Below are 18,420 nucleotides of genomic sequence, written 5' to 3' on the forward strand. Positions count from 1 at the left end.
TGTGGAGCAGGGGTTTACAAAGTGACGCATCTGTCTAGATGTGTCACTTTGTAAATAGGGTGCAACATGGTGCCTTTTTTACACCGCCGGTGCATCACAAAATGTAACGCACCGGTGGCGTATAAGTGAAGCACGGCCTCATAAATAAGGCTTATGCAGACGACCAGCGTCCATTTCCATTATAACTGTGGCAAGTGCTATATTCATAGTTATAACTGTGTTTAATAAACGCTGTTGTGGCTCTGTAGCGCACACTTGTACTTTCATCCTCAGGGAACGCCCACTTTACTTTGATACAGGAGGTTAAAGTCCTCTTTCACGTCCCAGGGGATCTGCCAAGTTGTTGTTTGTACTAAGCATCTCAAAATGAGTACAGCTCTGTCAGGAGTGAAGCCCGCCGACCCGGAAGTATTCAAGAATAAAACCACCTGTTTGGAACCACAGAACAGTGTCAGGGTGGAGCAGAAAGGAGAAAGAACTGCGCCTTGGATGGGGGCTCAAGTTTGTTCGATCTGCTTATGGCTGCTCGTTCCTTCTTCAATCTTGAACCATTCACATGTCTGTGGCTGCTATCGGCGGTGAGTGGTTTCTGTTTATTTTGCCACGTGGGGCACCTGTTCACTGCACTAGCAGCCAGAACCTGTGCTGCTTTGGTTTAATTGTACAGGGTTTAGACTAGACCGGCCCTGCGGTGTCTACAGCTCTCGGGAACTTTCAAGAACTTTTTTATTTTATATAATGTGGTTCATAACTTCATATTCATTATTTGACGCTGTCAGCATTATATTCCTTAATAACGAGTTACTGCTTTAAGAACAAATTGCATATATACATCGCTTCACACAGAAGTAAGCTGTGGTGTAATTATCTAACTTCTTATAAATATATAAACAAAACACATCAAGGGGCATATTAGGATTGTGTTGCGCAACCGTTGTGCCACCTAACGGGGCGTAGGGTGTCACAACACTAAAGTTAGATTTATCAAGCCAAAGCAACACAAGGCCACCTTGTGTGGCCTGAGTGGCTTGATAAATCTAGAGTACGGCAACTCTGTGCAAATCGCTGTGTTGTGGTATTTTGCTCCAGGCAGGTGTTCTCTAGGTGGAGCGTGGGTGTTCCCATGCATGCATCTGTGGATTTCAGCATATTCCCAGATTTACCATTACTGGTGGACCTGGAAATGCTTCAAATTTCTACACTTCCCCAGGTGAGGCGTAACGAGGAGAAATATCTTTATTTCGCTTAGTTTTTTCCTCTTTGTATGTGGGCTGCATTGTGCAGCCCACATACAAAGAGTATAATTCCTCAGATTGTTTTTGTGCACAAAAACAATGCTGTCTGCAATGAAGTCACCGTTGCACCATGGTGCAAAAGTGCCAGCCTTGGAGCAAGGCAGCACATTGTGCGCACCAGTGCAAAGAAAGGACAGGAATGCGAGGTAATATGTTAAATATGGCGCGTTACTGCTCTTTCCATTTTACACAGTGCAGCGAGGTGGCTTACTGCACTGCTCTGTGGGAGAGTTTAGTAAATATGACCCTTGGCCCCAGATTCTGAAACTTGTCACATGCTGCAAGCTGTCCCCCAAAGAGGCTGCGCTGCGTTGCATGATAGGGAGAGAGCAGGAGAGCTCCATATTCACAGAGATATGGCACTCTCCTCCCCTCTCCCTAGTGATGCCAGTGATTTCAGCTGTCCTGCACCACTCACACACCATGGCGCCATAGTGCTTGGGTACGTGCCTGAATCTAGCATAGGTTTTGGTTAGAAAGTCATTATTTTGCCCTGTTCACCCCCACATTTCTGCTGAATGATACCAGTGGTAACTGACTCTGACTGTGGCCTGGGCTCTGCCAGCAGGCCCAGGTCAGTGCTCTGTTTAAAACACAACACATGTATAGGGTACACTATGCATCAGAGTACACTTACAATTGGCCTGACAGATCCAATATGTCCCTAGTATTTCATAGGGCAAGGGAGAATAATCTACTATAAGTACCTAGTAGATGATAGGACATGGGGGTTTAGAAGCCCAGCAGATTGTATGCACTTAGTGTGTGTGCACTGCTGAGCGGCTGTCTGTCGTTTTAAATGAAGCCTTGCAGACTGCTTTTAACAGTAAATTCTTACAATTGGCATGACCTACCCTATACGTTCTTAGTAGATAATAGGGCAGGGGAATTGAAACTACCTACAAGTCTCTGGTATATAACAGGGCATGGAAACTTAGAGGCCAGCAGCTTTGTTTGCACTTGCATGAGTGCTGAGTGCCTGAGGTCATTTTAAAAGCAGGCCTGCTCTACAGCGCTGCTTTTAATAGTAAAGTCACTGCAAACTCGACTTTGGTGCTATGGGTGCTTTAGAAGTGATAATATACATTATTTTTACATATTAGTTCGCCCCAGGGCTCCCCTAGTTGTCCCAGGGGTGGGGGTCATGCAACTGTAAGCAGGGTCCTTATAAAATATGTTTTATGAAACCCTGGTGAGGGACATCTGCTCATTTAATTTTTTCCCCATTGTAGATACTCGGCCCATAGGCCAACATTGCAATATGTTATGCACGCATAAATATTGCTAGGAAAGGAATGAAAAAATAATTCCAAAGACATAACAGAATGTTATTGATAAATCCAATAGATTGCTCTTGTTGAATTTTTCATAACTTATACAGAAAAGAAGATATAATTTTTTTTTGCCTGAAACCCAAAATCCAGCCTTCTTGCAGTCTTCCCTGATTGGTCAGTGCTAACAGGCGTAGCAAGGCTGCCTTGACTAGGTGATAAGCTGCTATTCAGGGGAGAGTCTATCTCCTGGAGAGACCTCTGCAGCTAATCAGGAAAGCCAAAGCAGGGGGGAGGGGTCATAAACATGAGGCTTCAAAGAAGGACAGGACGACAGGGAATAGTCGATAATATCGTTCCTAGGCAACGTGTATTACATCAGAATACAACAGGACGACAGGGAATACGAGGCCTACCAACCCCAGTGCCCTGTGCCCCAGCCATTTAGCAGGCTTAAGGAAGGAAGGAATTCGCAGATGTCAGGGGTAGAGGAGCTATGGAAATGAGCCACAATGAAAGTTGGCTTAGTTATCTCTTTCTGCTCTGCTGAACTTTCAGCCATCATGGATTTTGGAAGTATATTGCTTTCTGGTACAAGAAGATGCCACGCTTTGGAGGAAGGGGTCATGCACCTGGGTGTCACCTTGTATCCCATAAGCAGGGGGTACCCCCTCCTGATGCCCAGAAGCTGAGAATACACATGTGAGAGGTGCATAGCCTCTCAGTTCTGCTGCCTGAAACTAGAAGGAAAAGTAGGACTGTCCTGCTGGAACTTGAATCTGCATCCAAAGGCCGGCACTCTGAATGACTGTGCCTGCAGCACAATTTGGTACTTCAGCCTGAGGACTGTGCCTTGCTGCTAGAAGGATTGAAGAGTGGAGTCCGTGCAAGCTACAGGTTAACAGAGCTCACCTTCATCATCTCAACTAAGAGTCCCAATCCTGGAGTGCATGCAGTGGACTTTGAAGGATTTGGTGAGGTGCATTTTGGGAATTGTTGTCCAGACCTTCCAGAAGATTCCAGGAGAAGTGTGGCTCAATGATTAGAGCGGCAGACCCTGATGCAGAGGTCTAGCCCGGGACCAGGGTTCAATTCCCCACCTCGGCGGGTCTTGGGCTCAAAAATTCCACGGACCTGATAATTCTCGCCTCGGTGCCATTCCAATCATGGAGTCCCACTCTGCAACTCTGGGCAATAGCTTGCTTAATCTCCACAACGGCCCCCACAACGCTAAGGATGCCTGGCCTCCACCTTGGGGGTGCCCAGGAGTGGACGCCTCACAGGGAAAGCCAGGATGGGTTCCACAGCGGTATTCGTACAAGCGCCTTGAGACCCTTGCGGGTGAGTAGTGCGCTATACAAGTATCAATTTACATTTACATTTACATTCCAGGCCTTTGGGATTGTGTTCTGGACACTTTGAAGCCACAAGAAGGACTCAGGAACCATCTCCTGAAGTTTGGAGAAGTTTGGAGAACTTTTGGAAAAAGGCTCCATAAGGTGATCGACCCACCGCGAGAGTCAAGCCGGCCACCTACAACCGCGCCCTAGCCAGGATTCGAGGTTCGTTCCACAGAAAAGCTCTGGAGCTCTGACATCCAGGATTTGACCAGAGGCTCCCTGAAAAGCAAGCCAGCGAACGCTCACTGAATATGGCCTGGTGAAGAGCAACGAGGGCCCTCGGAAGAAAAAGCCATAGAAACGTTTCTAAGTGCAAAGGTAAAATTTTGACCGTGCCTCTAGCTTAGTGTATCCGGCCAGGGCTCCATCGTGGTCGGCCTGAAAGGCTGACTTTGACTTTGCCCCGGTCAAGCGCGACCACATGTCCCAGAGTGGCGCTACAGGTTTTCTAGCACTATATAATGGTTAATCTTTAAAAATTCATATCTCTGGTTCCCTGCATTGGATTTTTGTCGTTCTGGTGTTCGTTTGTCCATAAAAATGTTTTCTATTTTTATAAATTGGTGTGGGATTTTTATTGTGTTTGTGTCTTAGTTATTTAATGTATTGGTGTTTTTAAATGCTTTACATACCTGTCTCCTAATTTAGACCTGAATGCTCAGTTACAACTACGAAGGGTTAAGCAAGAAAACTAATTTATTGAGACCGTTACTGCACCCTTTACCATGGTTGTGGACTTATTGCCAGTGGTTGGTGTACCCTTACTACTACTAACAACCCACCTTCCACGAATTTTATACAGGAAGGCTATCCTTCCTGTACAAAATACTATGCCTAGACACACTTTAAAGCTTTTCCTACTTTGTATGTTTGCTGCACAGGGCAGCATGCATGCAAAGCCGGAAAATAAGAGAAATAAAAAAAATTATCTTTTTAACTTCTGCTTCACAGCAGCATTCATTTTTAGTGCTAAACCCTGTCTACTAATGTTAGTAGATAGGGTTTATCGTCAAAAATGCATGGGTGGTTTTTTGGGAACGCCCATTGCTTGATCCCTTGGGTATAAGTGCAACAGCATGCTGACACTTTCCCCATATATTGCATACCTCAATCAGTTCCCCATTTTTCTCCAGTTGTCAACAATTATTTATGTTTATCTTCGCTGATATTAATGTAAAGTCTTGTGATACACCCTCACCCATGATTTGTTACCGCCAAGCACAATACATTTGACTCACGCAAAATATGTTGTACCATCCCCCTATACTTGCTTTGACATCTGGCATATGGCATAATAGTGGAAGAACTGTCCTAACTGTTTACCAAAACTTCCAGCATTTTTATTACGTTTTTCATCATGTCATTTGAAATTTAATAGATATAACAATAGGTCATCAGCATATAACAAGACCAGATGTTTACGGCTGTGTATTTGTATTGCTCATTCCGACAGGTCTGACCTAAGTTGGGATGCAAAAGGCTTCATGGTCAAACCAAACAGTGATACATACTGTGTGCCCCGTTCAATAGCCTATTCCTCTTACATAATCCCATTTGTCTTCACCCTGGCTAATAGCCTCGTATGAATTATGTTGAAGAATCCAGGGCCAAGGTTCATGACCTTATGAACTGGTACTGGCAGGACACAGTTTTGATGACCTTCTCCACGTCTAATGACACTGAAGCCAGCTCTTCTCGATTATACGCAGTTTTGCCCCTTCTATTTCTTAGTCTTCTAATGTTAAGTGCTATTTGGCTAGGCGAAAAGCAGCTGGGTTGTAGAAGACTGCACTGCCTAGACAGGTCACTAAAGAGTAGTGAAAGTATTGACCACCTCAGATGGTCAGCTGCCAAATGACCATAAATTACAATGACATTCACAGGAGTATGAGAGGCAATACGTTATAGGATTTATACAGTATATACATGAAGAATTGGAGAATCCATGATGATGCTAATGTTCTTGTATAGTCTTTATTCTTGGTGTATTCACAGTTCAATACAGCCTTGATGTGTTCAAGGTTTGATACAGCCAACGCATTTCGCCCAAACATGGGCTTCTTCAGGGCTGTTAACAATCGTATAATAGATATAAGCTATCTTACTTACAAGCCTTTACATTTTGACATGTGTTAGCAGGTGCAACAAAAAAAAGGGTTTTAAATTGTGCATGGTGATTAGTGGAGGAAACGAAACAGAGAGGTTTGTTTGAGTGAGGAGGGGCCCTGTCCAGAGAAAGAAAAGGGGAAGTGCTGGTTTTAAGAAAGCGAATATGAACTATTCTGTGAGTGACCAGGGAACCCATTGGCATGTAAAAGGTTTAAAGGAAGGCAAAACCGAAGGTGGCATGAGAGGGTTCCAAGAGTGGTTGGAAGAAAGGTGTAAGAGAAGAAGTATGGCTTACCAAAGTAGAAAAGGCGTCTTGGAGCAGGCTGAGTATAGGTATGAGTTCTCCAAAATTCGTGACTGAGAAGTCAAAGTAAGGAAATCTAAGGAATAAGAGACATGTGGGCTGAGTTAGAGATCCCGACTGGACGGTGAAAGTGAAAGGGGTATATGGAGGCGAAAAAAGCCACTGACCTCTCAGTGGGTTTCGCCAAGATGATCCTGGAAAGCCAAGGAGACTGTGTAATGCCTCCTAAAGTCTAATCCTTAGTAGGGATATGGAAATCTAGGAGAAAAAAAGGCGGCGCTTATTATAAGGCAAGCTGAACTTAGCTTGTAAAAGGCAGAGTAAAAGCTATTTTAAAAGGATCAAACCATAAGTTGATGTGGCAATAAGGTTCACGGTAGGAAATCATCGCCAGTAAATGCAAGAAGTGTTTGGGCTTGGGTGACTCCTTAAGATGGTCCAGCGGTAAGAGGACCATCAGTGACAGTGATGAGAGACTAAGAGTGAAACGTAAAAGCGAAAACTATCACCCCTGTATGGTAATCTGTAACCCAGTGGGGTGTTGGTCATTATGTACTAAATGACCAATAACCCCCTTCAATCTAAGTGACAGCAATTTGCTCAGTATTTTGTTATTCACGTTGAGCATAGATAGTGGTCATTATGCTTTTTAAGGCTTCCCTCATGGAACGCTGCAAAATGCCCACTTTAAGTGCCTTTTGATATACCTGCAATAATCTATTTGCCACTTTATTACTGTACATTTGGTACCATTCTGCTGGCAGAGCATTTGACCGTGATGTTTTAGGTGTTTTAATTGTTTAATATCACTTACAATGTCATTCAAGGATATTGGTGCTATGGGCTCTTTGGTCCGTAGTCAGCCGTCTCAGTGCTTGGGATGTGAGGACTGGGTATGATCCTGACCCACAAACTTGGGGGCATATCAGCAACAGCCGGCAATAATTACCGCTAAGCGCGCTTAGTGCGAGGATAATTATCGCCGGCTATCGCTGAATTTTATCGCGGAGATAGCGCGCTATCAGCAACGCTTATCTCCAAGCGATAAAATATCCAAGCGATAGCTGCAAAATGTGTGATTATCGCTGGAAATCCTGCGATAATCGCACAGCGACAGGTGATACATTGCTGATAGGGCAGAGTGGACTTAGCCATACAATCCACCTCCCATTCGATATAATGGCTAAGTCAGATTGTAAGCAGGCGTAAAGAAACCTGCGTTAAGCACAGTTAGCGCTACTTTTATAATCGCTAAGCAGGTTAGCGATTTCCTTGATAATTGGAGAAATGTCAGTTAGCGACATTCTCCACGTTAGTTTGGCTGGGTATGCCCACTTTGCATCTCATTAGGGATGGGCGTTAGGGTAACCGGCGGTGAGGCATGAGAACACGCATTATCGTGTCCATGCTGATAAAAGTATTGCCGCTTTTCGTCCGAAAACGGACGCTAAAGCGTCGATAATTTAATCGCAGGGCCTTGATGATATGCCCCCACTTTTCTATTCACATATAACTCTTTATAGTATGAATAAAACACCTTACTTATCTGTTTTTGTGTATGGTGAGTAAACCCCTAGGCATCCCCTATAGCACTGATGTTTGTAGGCGTTAGTTCCCTTTCCAGTAGCCAAGCTAGTAATCTGACTGCTTTATCCACTCCCCTGTACAGGACCTGATAGATGGAGGTATTTTGTCGTAGTCCTTTCTCTATTGTCCTTTCAAGTATTTCAGTTATGAGCTTTTCAATCTCTGCAGCCTGCTCTACATTGGGGTTTGATCACTTTTGCTGGCTCTCCAGTTCCTTGTCTTTGATGCCAAGGGATACTTTCAATTGTTTAATCTAGCCTTGTAGCCCGCCGCAGCAGGCTATACCAGCCATTAAAGTGAGGCAATGGTGATCGGATCAAGGGAATTGCTATCTATATACATAAGGAAGATGCAGGGCAGAGTGTTCTGCCCATAAATCCTATCTGCAACATATAGTAGTCAATAATGCACAAATAATGATATCACTATGATGGTTTTCCCCTATCCCGTTTTTGATTAAACAAAGTGTTAAATATATTAAGCTATATTTTGCCTAGGATATTAGGAGGATTAAATTCATTTGATAAATAAAATATATTGCTAATACAACGATAAAGTGAACTTTTAGTAATGAATATTGATATTTATGTTTTATCACACAGGCATCTGTTGATGTCCCAGAGAGACATTAATACATTCTTGAGAAAGATGTTAGTATAAGTTAATTCATGGAAACGCATCAACGCCTATTGGTTTTACACAATCTGTGTATCTACAATATCAAGTTCTGGGCAAATTACTGTGATATCACGGATGTGTATGTTTTTATCACTAATTATACCGTCTGTGATTTGTTCTCTCTGTTTAGTGTGAAAGTTTGTCTTTTTATCTATAGGAGGTTGTGATTACCTTTTTTAATATTTGTTGCAACTAGAGTTTTTCATGATGTTTTAATTTATAAAATGATTTGTACTTTCTAAAAGAAAAACACTTTTTTAATAAATCATAACTTTATTTAACAGTATTGTTGTGTATTGTTGACCTTGTGCATATAATTACACTTCCCTTTGATGCTTGACGTATGAATGGTGTTCAAATGTATGGGATTGAAGTGCACGGGCAAACATAGATAGTGATTTTTAATATAGATTATTCAAATTGGTCCAAAGGAAACTCTCTTTGTGATACATTTGTATTAAACCCTATTCTTTTGGTTTCAAGGGGTTCCTCTCTCTTTTCTATATACATTAAAGTCCTGCTCCCGTATTAAAGGCTGGGGCTAAAGATGTGGGCCTTTAACAAGGGAGCAGTATTGTAATACCAGTATGGTGCAGCTATGGAGAGCTATAAGGCTATTAGAACATTCTCCCTTAGAGGGCAGAATTTTCTAACAAATAGAACAAAAGCCTCACAGAAACCAAGGGGATTGAAATCCACTCCAGCTCCGTGAGGCCTTTGTTGACAGCAACAGCAGCATTGGAATTTTGGAGCTCCGGGTTTCTAACGGCTATTAGAAGCCCGGAGCACTCCATTGGTTTCAATGGAACTCCCAATATTCCACTGTTCTGATGACATGGGCAAGATGGCTGGATCCCTCATAACCACCTTCAGAGCATCCACTTTACTCCTTTATTAGACTCAGTATTCTCATTTAGAGCAAAATAAACTCCTCATAAGCAAACAAACTGATTCAGTTTAAGGCTTAAACTAGTAACCCCCCTGTGGGTATCCTGGCTACTTGCCTATGTTGTGCAGATAGCATATTGGGGAATGATGGGAGAGAGCCCTTCCCAGATGCTGTATTTGTGTAAGGTATTTCACGTGTTCCCTATCTACGAGCATAAAATCTATCTCGGAGTTTGTGTTCTGAGGGGGAATAAAATGGGTATTTTTTTTGCAGAGTTTTATATAGTGCGAACTTGACCTGAATCCAATCAGGTATCAGAGCACTTTACATAGCACCAGTTACGTTACATTAGGACACACATTCATTCTTTGTTAGGCACGGAGAGATTAAGTGATTTGCCCAGAATCACAGGATGTTCAGCGTCATTACCGAGACTCGAACCCAGTTCCCCAGGTCTGAAGTCGAGCGCCCTAGCCGTCAACTCATCTCCCCATACTATACTCTCTTAGCATGGGATCATGTCTCCTCCAGATGTCTACCATGTTCAGATGTTCCATTACATGAATCAGTGAACAAGACATTATTTGTATGTGAGGCTCAGCAGTGAACTGTCTATCGCCTTTTCTAAAATACAATTGTAGCCCTCTATCAGGTACCAAGACCGACATTAGAGGGGACACCTTTCTCCTTGTAAATGGTGGCTGACGGTCTTATACAGCCCTGCATGCCCCTGCCGATGTCAGCATCATTTTTGGTACATGATGTCTATGTACTTCAATGAATGCTGCTGTTAAAAGTATTTTCCTAGGGGAATGAGATGTCAGCTGATGGCACTCCAAACACATGAAGGGCAAAAGCAATACATCAAGGAGGAAAAAGTCCACTTTACCGAAGAAGACAATGTGCATTTTTTGTGTATTTATGGATATTTGAGACAAAACTTTTGGGTGCAGTTTTATACACAGGAGTTTAAAGGTTCCTAGCATACCTATGTAAAAGTTAGGGGACTCATTAAGAAGGACATTTTGGAAGGATGGAGAGTGACAATGTTCGGTGGCCACTGTGGATTGGGTGTAGGGTTGGGTGAGCAATGACTATCCTCTCCTCCCAATGGGTAACAGAGAAATGGGATGCTAGCGGATGGTGATAGTATGGCCAGAGGTTATGACCTGAGCTCAGTGGAAGTCTATGCCCAATGTGCACTAAGGGCAGGAAATCTGGCCCTGTGAGTCAAAGGGCAGGATATCTGGGCCCAGTGAGTTAAAGGACATTTACAGGGATACTTTTTCCCTTTTGGATAATAAAGCATTGAGGCCTGATTGGGGACCAGGTATTTTTTCAATGACAATGCAGAGCTGCGAGGCCTTCTTTTTGTTGATGCTAGGACATTATTAATAATTTGTGTTTCCTAACTCTCGGCCTAAAGCCAAGCATAGAGCGAACCATGGGGCATATGCACAAGGAAATGTTGGAGCTCGGAGCTGCACCAAATTTGGCAGCGCCATTTTCCGAAATTTCCAGAACGCAGGGCAATACAGCAATACGGCACACCCATATGTGTTCCTTAGCGCTGGCATTGGAATTAACTGCCTAGTGCCAACGCAGGCACCCTTGCACCATAGTGCAAGGGTGCCTGCGTTGCAGGGAATGATTTTTTATGTGCAGGAAGGCGCCCCTTTCTGCACATAAACAATCATTAATGGTGTTTTGCTCTTTCTATATGTGCTGCAGAATGCAGCACACATAGAAGCAAAAACGAGGAGAACTACCAGGAGAACTAAGGGTATTTCTTCTCGTTTCGCTACTCTAACACCTGCTCGTACATGGCATTAGTTTTTGGCGCTGCCACAGATTTACAGATCCTTGTAAATCTGGGACAGTGCCAAAAATAAATCAGTAGTGCTTTGGAGCGCCCACAGCATCAACCATTGCATGCCCTTTTCACGTTAAGTGATGCGCGTAAAGGGGTTGTATTTACAAGGCAGCGTTAAGCCACAAAAAATGGCTGAACACCATTTTGTAAATATGGAAAAGTGAATAGCGCCACAAGAACATTGCTATAGTGACGTTCTGGTGGCACTATCTCCTTGTACATATACTCCCACGGGTGATAGCGTACCAGCTCTCTGACTGAAACCACTTTAACGAAATTGGAGAAGTTTGTGTTCAGAAACGGGCTTAATATCTCAATATGGAGTATATTTACAAGAAATGGCTCCCCGCTGTTTTGCCACACCTGAGCGACAAAAATGATAGTGCCATGGCACTACAAATTCGAATGCCATGTTAGCGTTGTATTTACAATACAGTGCTCCTTGGCGTTAGGAAGAGGCCAGTGTCGGATAAATGTAAGGTGATCTCTGCACCGATTCACAAACTTAATGCACGCTAAGGTAGAAAAAGTGTTTGGCCTATTAGCGGTCAGAAAAACATATGCTAGATGTCCTAGCATCACCTTTGTGCCCCTAGCAGGTAAATGTATTTTTTAAACTGCAGCTAAGTGAAAAAAAAATACACTCACCTGAAAGCAGTTATGGATTAGGAAGGAGTGAGGACAGCACAGGACAACAACCCCACTAGCAGCCAGGATGCCCAGACAGAGTCCCAGGGGAAGAGGAAAAGCAACTGCAAGTTCAGTCAGGAGGAGAATGAGATCTTGATCATGGAGGTGACGAGGCATCAACACCAGTGGCGGCTGATCCATTAGGGCCGTTGGGGCAGCGCCCCACAAAAGAATCGGGCAACAGGTGAACAGGAATGTAAACAGACGAATTGACAGCTTACAATTCGTCTGTTTACATTTCCGGGCCCGCCTGTTCGCTGAAAGTGCGCTGTGCGCATGTCACGCACAGAGCACGCAGGCAGAGATGAACAGGAGTTCAAAAGATGGTCTGCGCATGTGAGAGAGGAGCAAAGCCCCTCACTCACATTCACAAACCATTAGGTTTGCTGCGCATGCCCTGTGTAGAGCAGGAGTTTGAAGATAGGCTCCTGCTCGGGCGGTGATGCGTCTTGCGCAAAGTCGCCCCATGCCCTATCAAATACCAGGAAGGTTCAGCCGCCCGGCCCTCCAGTCTCCTAATTGGCAAAAGAAAAGAGCAGGGAGAAGGAACTTCCACCACGTTGCAGAGCAGACGTGATGCAACGCGGGACCGGAGAAGATGCCTGGTAAGTTCTTTCATTGATTAAATTAACCCCCCCCCCCTCCCTACCCTCTCCAGTCATGCCGGCTGCGCCTGATGTGCATACAGTGCTATGGCCTTTTTTTCGTAAAATTGTGTTTTATGTATGGAGTGCTGTGATTGTGTATGTGGGTAGTGCTGTGCTTGTATGTTTACCGCGCCATGGCAAGTTTCAACAGAGAAGGCTCGAGCGAGCTGGGGGAGGGGTGTTATTTATGGTAGGCATTCCGGCCCGTAGACTGTTGTATTTGCTTTCCACCAGTTTTGACATAGTTTAAAACCTGAGCTTGGGTTTTATACACGGGAACTGGAATATAAATCAACCACCTGTGTTTTCTCGGTAATGTTTTTTCAAGCTGTTTGCTTGTTTCACCTTAACTGCGCATACTATGCTTTAAAGGCTGCACATGGCAATATATGTATGCATGGGGTCTTGTTTAAGAAGGCAAGTTGATTTGTCTTTTTTTTTCTTGTGTCCGTAAGAGGGTGAAACGTTAGCCTATGTTGAATCCAAATCGCATCCAGATGTGAATAGTTTTCCACCAGATATGTAGCTCGCAGAAGTGTCTATCAGCTCACCGCGTCAGCACTAAATAAGTGTTTCTTAAATAACAAGAAATGACCGGGAAGAATTAGTGATTAAAATATTTTTAGGCACAGGCTTGGAAAATGTCGCTGTCAAGTAGGAGTGTTTAATTGGAAAGCTTTGCAGTTTGGCATGTTAAACCTATTTTCAGTGAGTTCCTCAGGCAGCCTTGTGTGTCAGCAGGCTTCTTCTGAGCCCTTAAAGCTGTTTGATGTCCTGTTGCTTTAAGGTAGACAATTTAACTTTTCACCAACGGGTTAAGCATTTGGATGTTCTATTCTACTGAACTTAGTTTCAGATCGTAAAGCGTTTATGTGCTCGTGAACATATACAGTTAGTAATAATTTTCGTCCCCAGGGGTGCTCGGTTTCTTACTTTCTTTGCCACATGTCCTCACCCTCTGCCGCATACCTTCTCTCTCACACATTCCCACACCCAATAAATCTCAGTCAGCTCTTTTGCCACATTCCCTTTCTCCTCCCGTCGTCTATCCTCGTTTTCTGTCACTCCTCCTATGTGTGCTTATAACACCACCCCCACCGCATTCTTCTTTTTACCCGCAGGACAAAACCTCTCAGAAGTGCACCTCTGAGTCTGGAGCACTCTCCCTACATCGAAACCACTGCCCTGGTCTCTCTGCTCTCTTTATTAGTGCAGCCCCCCTTCTCTCTCTCTCTCTCCACCTCTGCACCTCTCCCTTCTTTTCTCTTCCTCTATCTCTCCCTTCCGTCAGTCTGACATTCCGCCTCTATCCTCCTGTTTCTCTTTGTTTTTGCAAATTTTCCGTCTAAATCCCACAACCGTCTCTCCTGTCTCCCATTTCTATCAGCGTGTTTTCTCCGTCTGCCTGACATTGTCTCAATCTAATTCTTGCTCCATCTCTCATTTTACTTTCCTCTCACTCTGCCTTGTCTCATCGTAATTCTGTCTGATTTCAATCGACCTGTTCCTCTGCCGTAAACACTTTGACTTCTCTCACCTCACTTTCTTTTCATTCTGCGCCTCTTCGGTTTAAGTTGTAGTTGTTGCATCTCAGCTCATCCCCAGCAGAGCAAGTTGTGAGGGAGGGGTTAAATATAAAGGAAAACACAATGGTGTCAACAGCTGGTGGCGGTGAGACTGCACCAGTCTTTATTTGGCCAGCTGAGCTTTAGAGTGGACAGTGGATCTAGGGGTCATTGTGACTCCTCTACCAAGTGTGAAGGGAGGAAGGTACAGGACAGACACACCAGTAATGTGAGTTACTCCTTAAAGCTGTTGATTCTAAGGTCACGTGCATGTCTTCCCTGGCTCTTGTGGTGGATTCTTAAAATTGTTATTTATGAATGTTATGTCTATATAATACAAGTGTATGAATGTGTAAATACTTTATAAATATGTGGTTTAACTACATGCACACCTCACTATTCATTAACAAGAGACATGGCTCGAAAGTTGCACTGTAATAGGTTATTGAACAAACTGCTTTATCATGAGTAAAATAAGCACGATATTACACCGTCTTCTGTTTGCGAAAATTGTTTATCCAATGTATGTACCAAACAGGGCAAAAAAATATATAGGGAATATTGGCAATTTCTTATATGATAAATAATTCAATCGTATTGCTTTATTAACCTTCCTGCTTCCTCAAATTTGCTTGAAAATGCAACATTTATCCACTCTTTTAAAAAAAATTCTTGGGGGGGGAGGAATCCCCTGTTGGTTGTTCGGGTTCGCTCACTACGCTCGCTCGCAGCCGTGTAGTATGGCAAAACAATTTACACTCTACCACTTTCAAATGTCACCAGCCGCCACTGATCAACACCAGCACTTCGTCAGCTCCAAAGTGTCATTGGGTAGTAAAAAGACTATATTTCAGTCCATAGGTGACATATAGTCACGAGGACAGTGACTGACTATAAGAAGTGATGACACAATGCTAAGCACAAAACTAAGGAGAAACTGGCAACAAATCTCCAGGCAGAATTGCAGACCGAAGGTGGTAGTCCAGAGCCCCAAGAGGAGCTAGATCCCTTAGAGGAGCAGGTGTCCGCAGTCATCTCTGAGGAGTCGGTGGTTGGAGTTGCGGGACAGGACAGTGCCGACTATGATGAACTATATCAGCAACAGGGTATGTCCCAGCAGGGCCAATATGTGTAACTACGTAATGTTGTGCAGTCCAGGCAGCTATGCCCAAGCGCTCTGCGGCACTGTCTGCAGGACAAACGGGGCACCTGGCTCATCTATGGTTGGTAATACCATCAATGGAAGGCTCTTGGGCATTCTTACCATATGTTGGAGTAGGGAAGGGTTACAAGCCTTCTAGTTGTGCTACCCTAGGTCAAAATGAAAGGGCAGCAATGTGCCATTTCTATAAGATACGGTGCATTCCTGTCTTAACTGCCAGTGCTGGTGCACAAACAGCTGACGTTCACCAAAGCAGGCACTCCTGCACCATAGTTCAAGGGTTCCTGCGTTGGTGCTAGGCACCTGAATGTGCATAAAGGAAATCACAGGGATGCATTGTATTGCTGTAAACACAGTTCAAACCTGCACTTTCCTATTCACACAGCTTGGCCAAGCAAGATGGTTTCTTGCACTGCACTGCACCACGTCTATGAAAGATGCCCCTATGTCTCACCTGGGCCCATGCACATTAATCTAGCCTCAAATCTCCTAGCATACAATTGGTATCTCACAGGAGAAACAACACACCTGAGTGGTGGGGGGGTATGTGGGCCATGGATAGTACCTACACATAGGGACATTTCAGAGTCACGTCCATACTCCCCTAGATTAAACTACATGGTACACAGCTGTCCTGGCATGTAGGCACAGACCACAGAGGAGTCAGCAGCCATGGTAGGGAGCACCTGACCTCCTACCATCTACATACACAAGACTGGGTGTGAGAGTGAATGCAAGTTATGTACAACAGTGGACCATAGGCCATATTTAAAGTGAAAAGGCGCAGGGCGTCAATGCAAACAAAGCTGCAGCGCCAAGCTGCATCATTTCACAAATGCATAGATGGGTTGTATCTACTGGAATATGTGCCGCCCGGTGCAACTGCAAAAACACAGCTGTGCACTAATGCAGGCACCCTTGCACCATGGTGCAAGGGTGTCAGTGTTAGTGCTTGGCTGTATTTGTAGGTGCCAGCGCAAGGGAAAACACATGGTGTGTGCTGTATCCTTGTAAATGCGGTGCTTTCAGAATGACACTATGTGGCATGGCTAAAGTGCTTGCCGTCTTGTGGCATTTCTATGTGAACATGCCCCTTGGTAGCTACATATCACCATTCCCAGCAATACTACCATCTTGGGTGCTGCCTGATACATGTCACTCTTTTGGGCAGATATTTACGCTAAACGCCGACAACAGAAACCCAATACGGGGAGATCTACTGATGACACTTCGTCATCAGATGATTCACAATTCAGAAGACCAACTTTTGAGAGTCACGAATAAAGAAAAGAAAGTGAAATATCATCCACATCAAGCAGTTTAACTTCCAAAACTACTACTAATGCTGCTTTTTTTAGAACGAGGCCCAGCCCCATTAAAAGAACCAGGAGGGGACGTAGAAAGGTCACAACAACTAACAGACGCAGTGGCAAAAAACACGAGCAGTCAAAAAGTTTAGTAATTAATATTTCTAAACAAGAAATTACTGACTTCCATTCGAAGGTTCTACAAAAAGGTACATCTTACGTATCTACTTATCACTCAAATTTACTGGAAACCCAAGTATGCACATATAAATTTCTTCGATCGTTAAGATCAAAACATTGCTTTACAAACGTAATAGAAAAAACAGAGGAACAACCCAAAGATACACTAATGGGATTACGGAATAAAAGCAAGTTCATACCACCTACCAGTCACAAGGTGTTGGATGCCTTTGAAAAGATTGTTTCTAAAGACATACAATTTTTTTTCAAACAACCGAAATCTAAAGTTAGTAACATGACCCACAAGGAAGAACAAGCTTTAAAACAACTAGCCAACAATTCACAAATAACCATCCGCCAAGCGGATAAAGGTGGTGCCATGGTAATAATGGATACTGAGTTTGACTTGATGAATGTGAATGAACATGTCAATGACACTAACATTTATACCAAAATTGATATGGACCCCACAAAAGAGTTCACTAAAATTCTATGCACTATCGTAGACGAAGCTATAAATAGAGGTACCATCGGAATAAGAGACGAAGAATTCTTAATTAAGAATAACACAGCGATGCCGTACATATATATGATACCAAAAATTCACAAACACTCTACCAAACCTCCGTGTAGACCCATTGTCCCGATAATCAACTCAATTCATGAACCTATTGGAAAATATTTAGATAAACATCTACAGCCAATTGTCCAAACTATGTCAACATACATAAAGGATACAACAGCTTTCTTGAATATCTTGGAGGAACACAAAATCAGATATTCCAAAAATATGATTTTATGCACCATAGACGTGAAATCATTGTATACTTCTATTTCTCACAATCTTGGAATGGGAGCAGTGGAATCCTTTTTGATGATATCTGACAAGGAATACGGGTTGAAAGTATTTTTAATGGATCTACTTCATTTTACCCTCTATCATAGTTACTTCAAATGGCAAAATGAATATTTCATTCAAGCATCTGGCATTTCAATGGGGAATTGTGTAGCTCATGCCTACGCGAACATCTTCATGTACCAATTTGAACTGGACAACATTTTAAATAAACCAGAATGGTCTGAAAATGAAATCCTGTACAAAAGGTACATCGATGACATTTTTATCCTATGGAAAGGATCTGAGCCGGATTTACTCCTGGCCATTGAAAACCTGAATCAAGTAAATGACAGAATCAGTTTTACCCACACCGTAAACAAGGAACAAATTACGTTCTTGGATGTCATGATACACAACATGATGGAATTTTGAATACCACCGTATACACCAAAACTTCAGACAGGAACAATTTGTTACATTTCAAATGTTTATCAGCCTTCTTTAAAAAACATTTGCCGTATTCCCAACTATTACATCTCAAAAGAATCTCTTCTACCAATGAAACTTTTCTAAACAGTATGATCATAACCGTCAACAAATTTCGAGAAAGAGGCTACCCCGCGGA

At 43.3% G+C, this 18,420-nt stretch overlaps 1 protein-coding gene across 6 annotated transcripts in view; it reads left to right on the forward strand.

Annotated features, from left to right (window-relative positions):
- Positions 1-326: 326 nt before the first annotated feature.
- LOC146809562 (uncharacterized) overlaps positions 327-18,420 on the forward strand; it is a 299,611-nt gene continuing 281,517 nt past the window's right edge. For 4 of the 6 annotated variants that reach the window (XM_085616392.1, XM_085616393.1, XM_085616395.1 and 1 more), the window contains exon 1: positions 327-578. In XM_085616392.1, the coding sequence (XP_085472518.1) occupies positions 519-578 (60 nt within the window). In that variant the 5' untranslated portion in view covers positions 327-518. The remainder of the gene's footprint in view (positions 579-18,420) is intronic. The other 2 variants (XM_085616394.1, XM_085616397.1) reach the window with 1 other exon arrangement.

The sequence above is a fragment of the Triturus cristatus genome, chromosome 7, assembly GCF_964204655.1.
Source record: "Triturus cristatus chromosome 7, aTriCri1.1, whole genome shotgun sequence".
Lineage (NCBI taxonomy): Eukaryota > Metazoa > Chordata > Amphibia > Caudata > Salamandridae > Triturus > Triturus cristatus.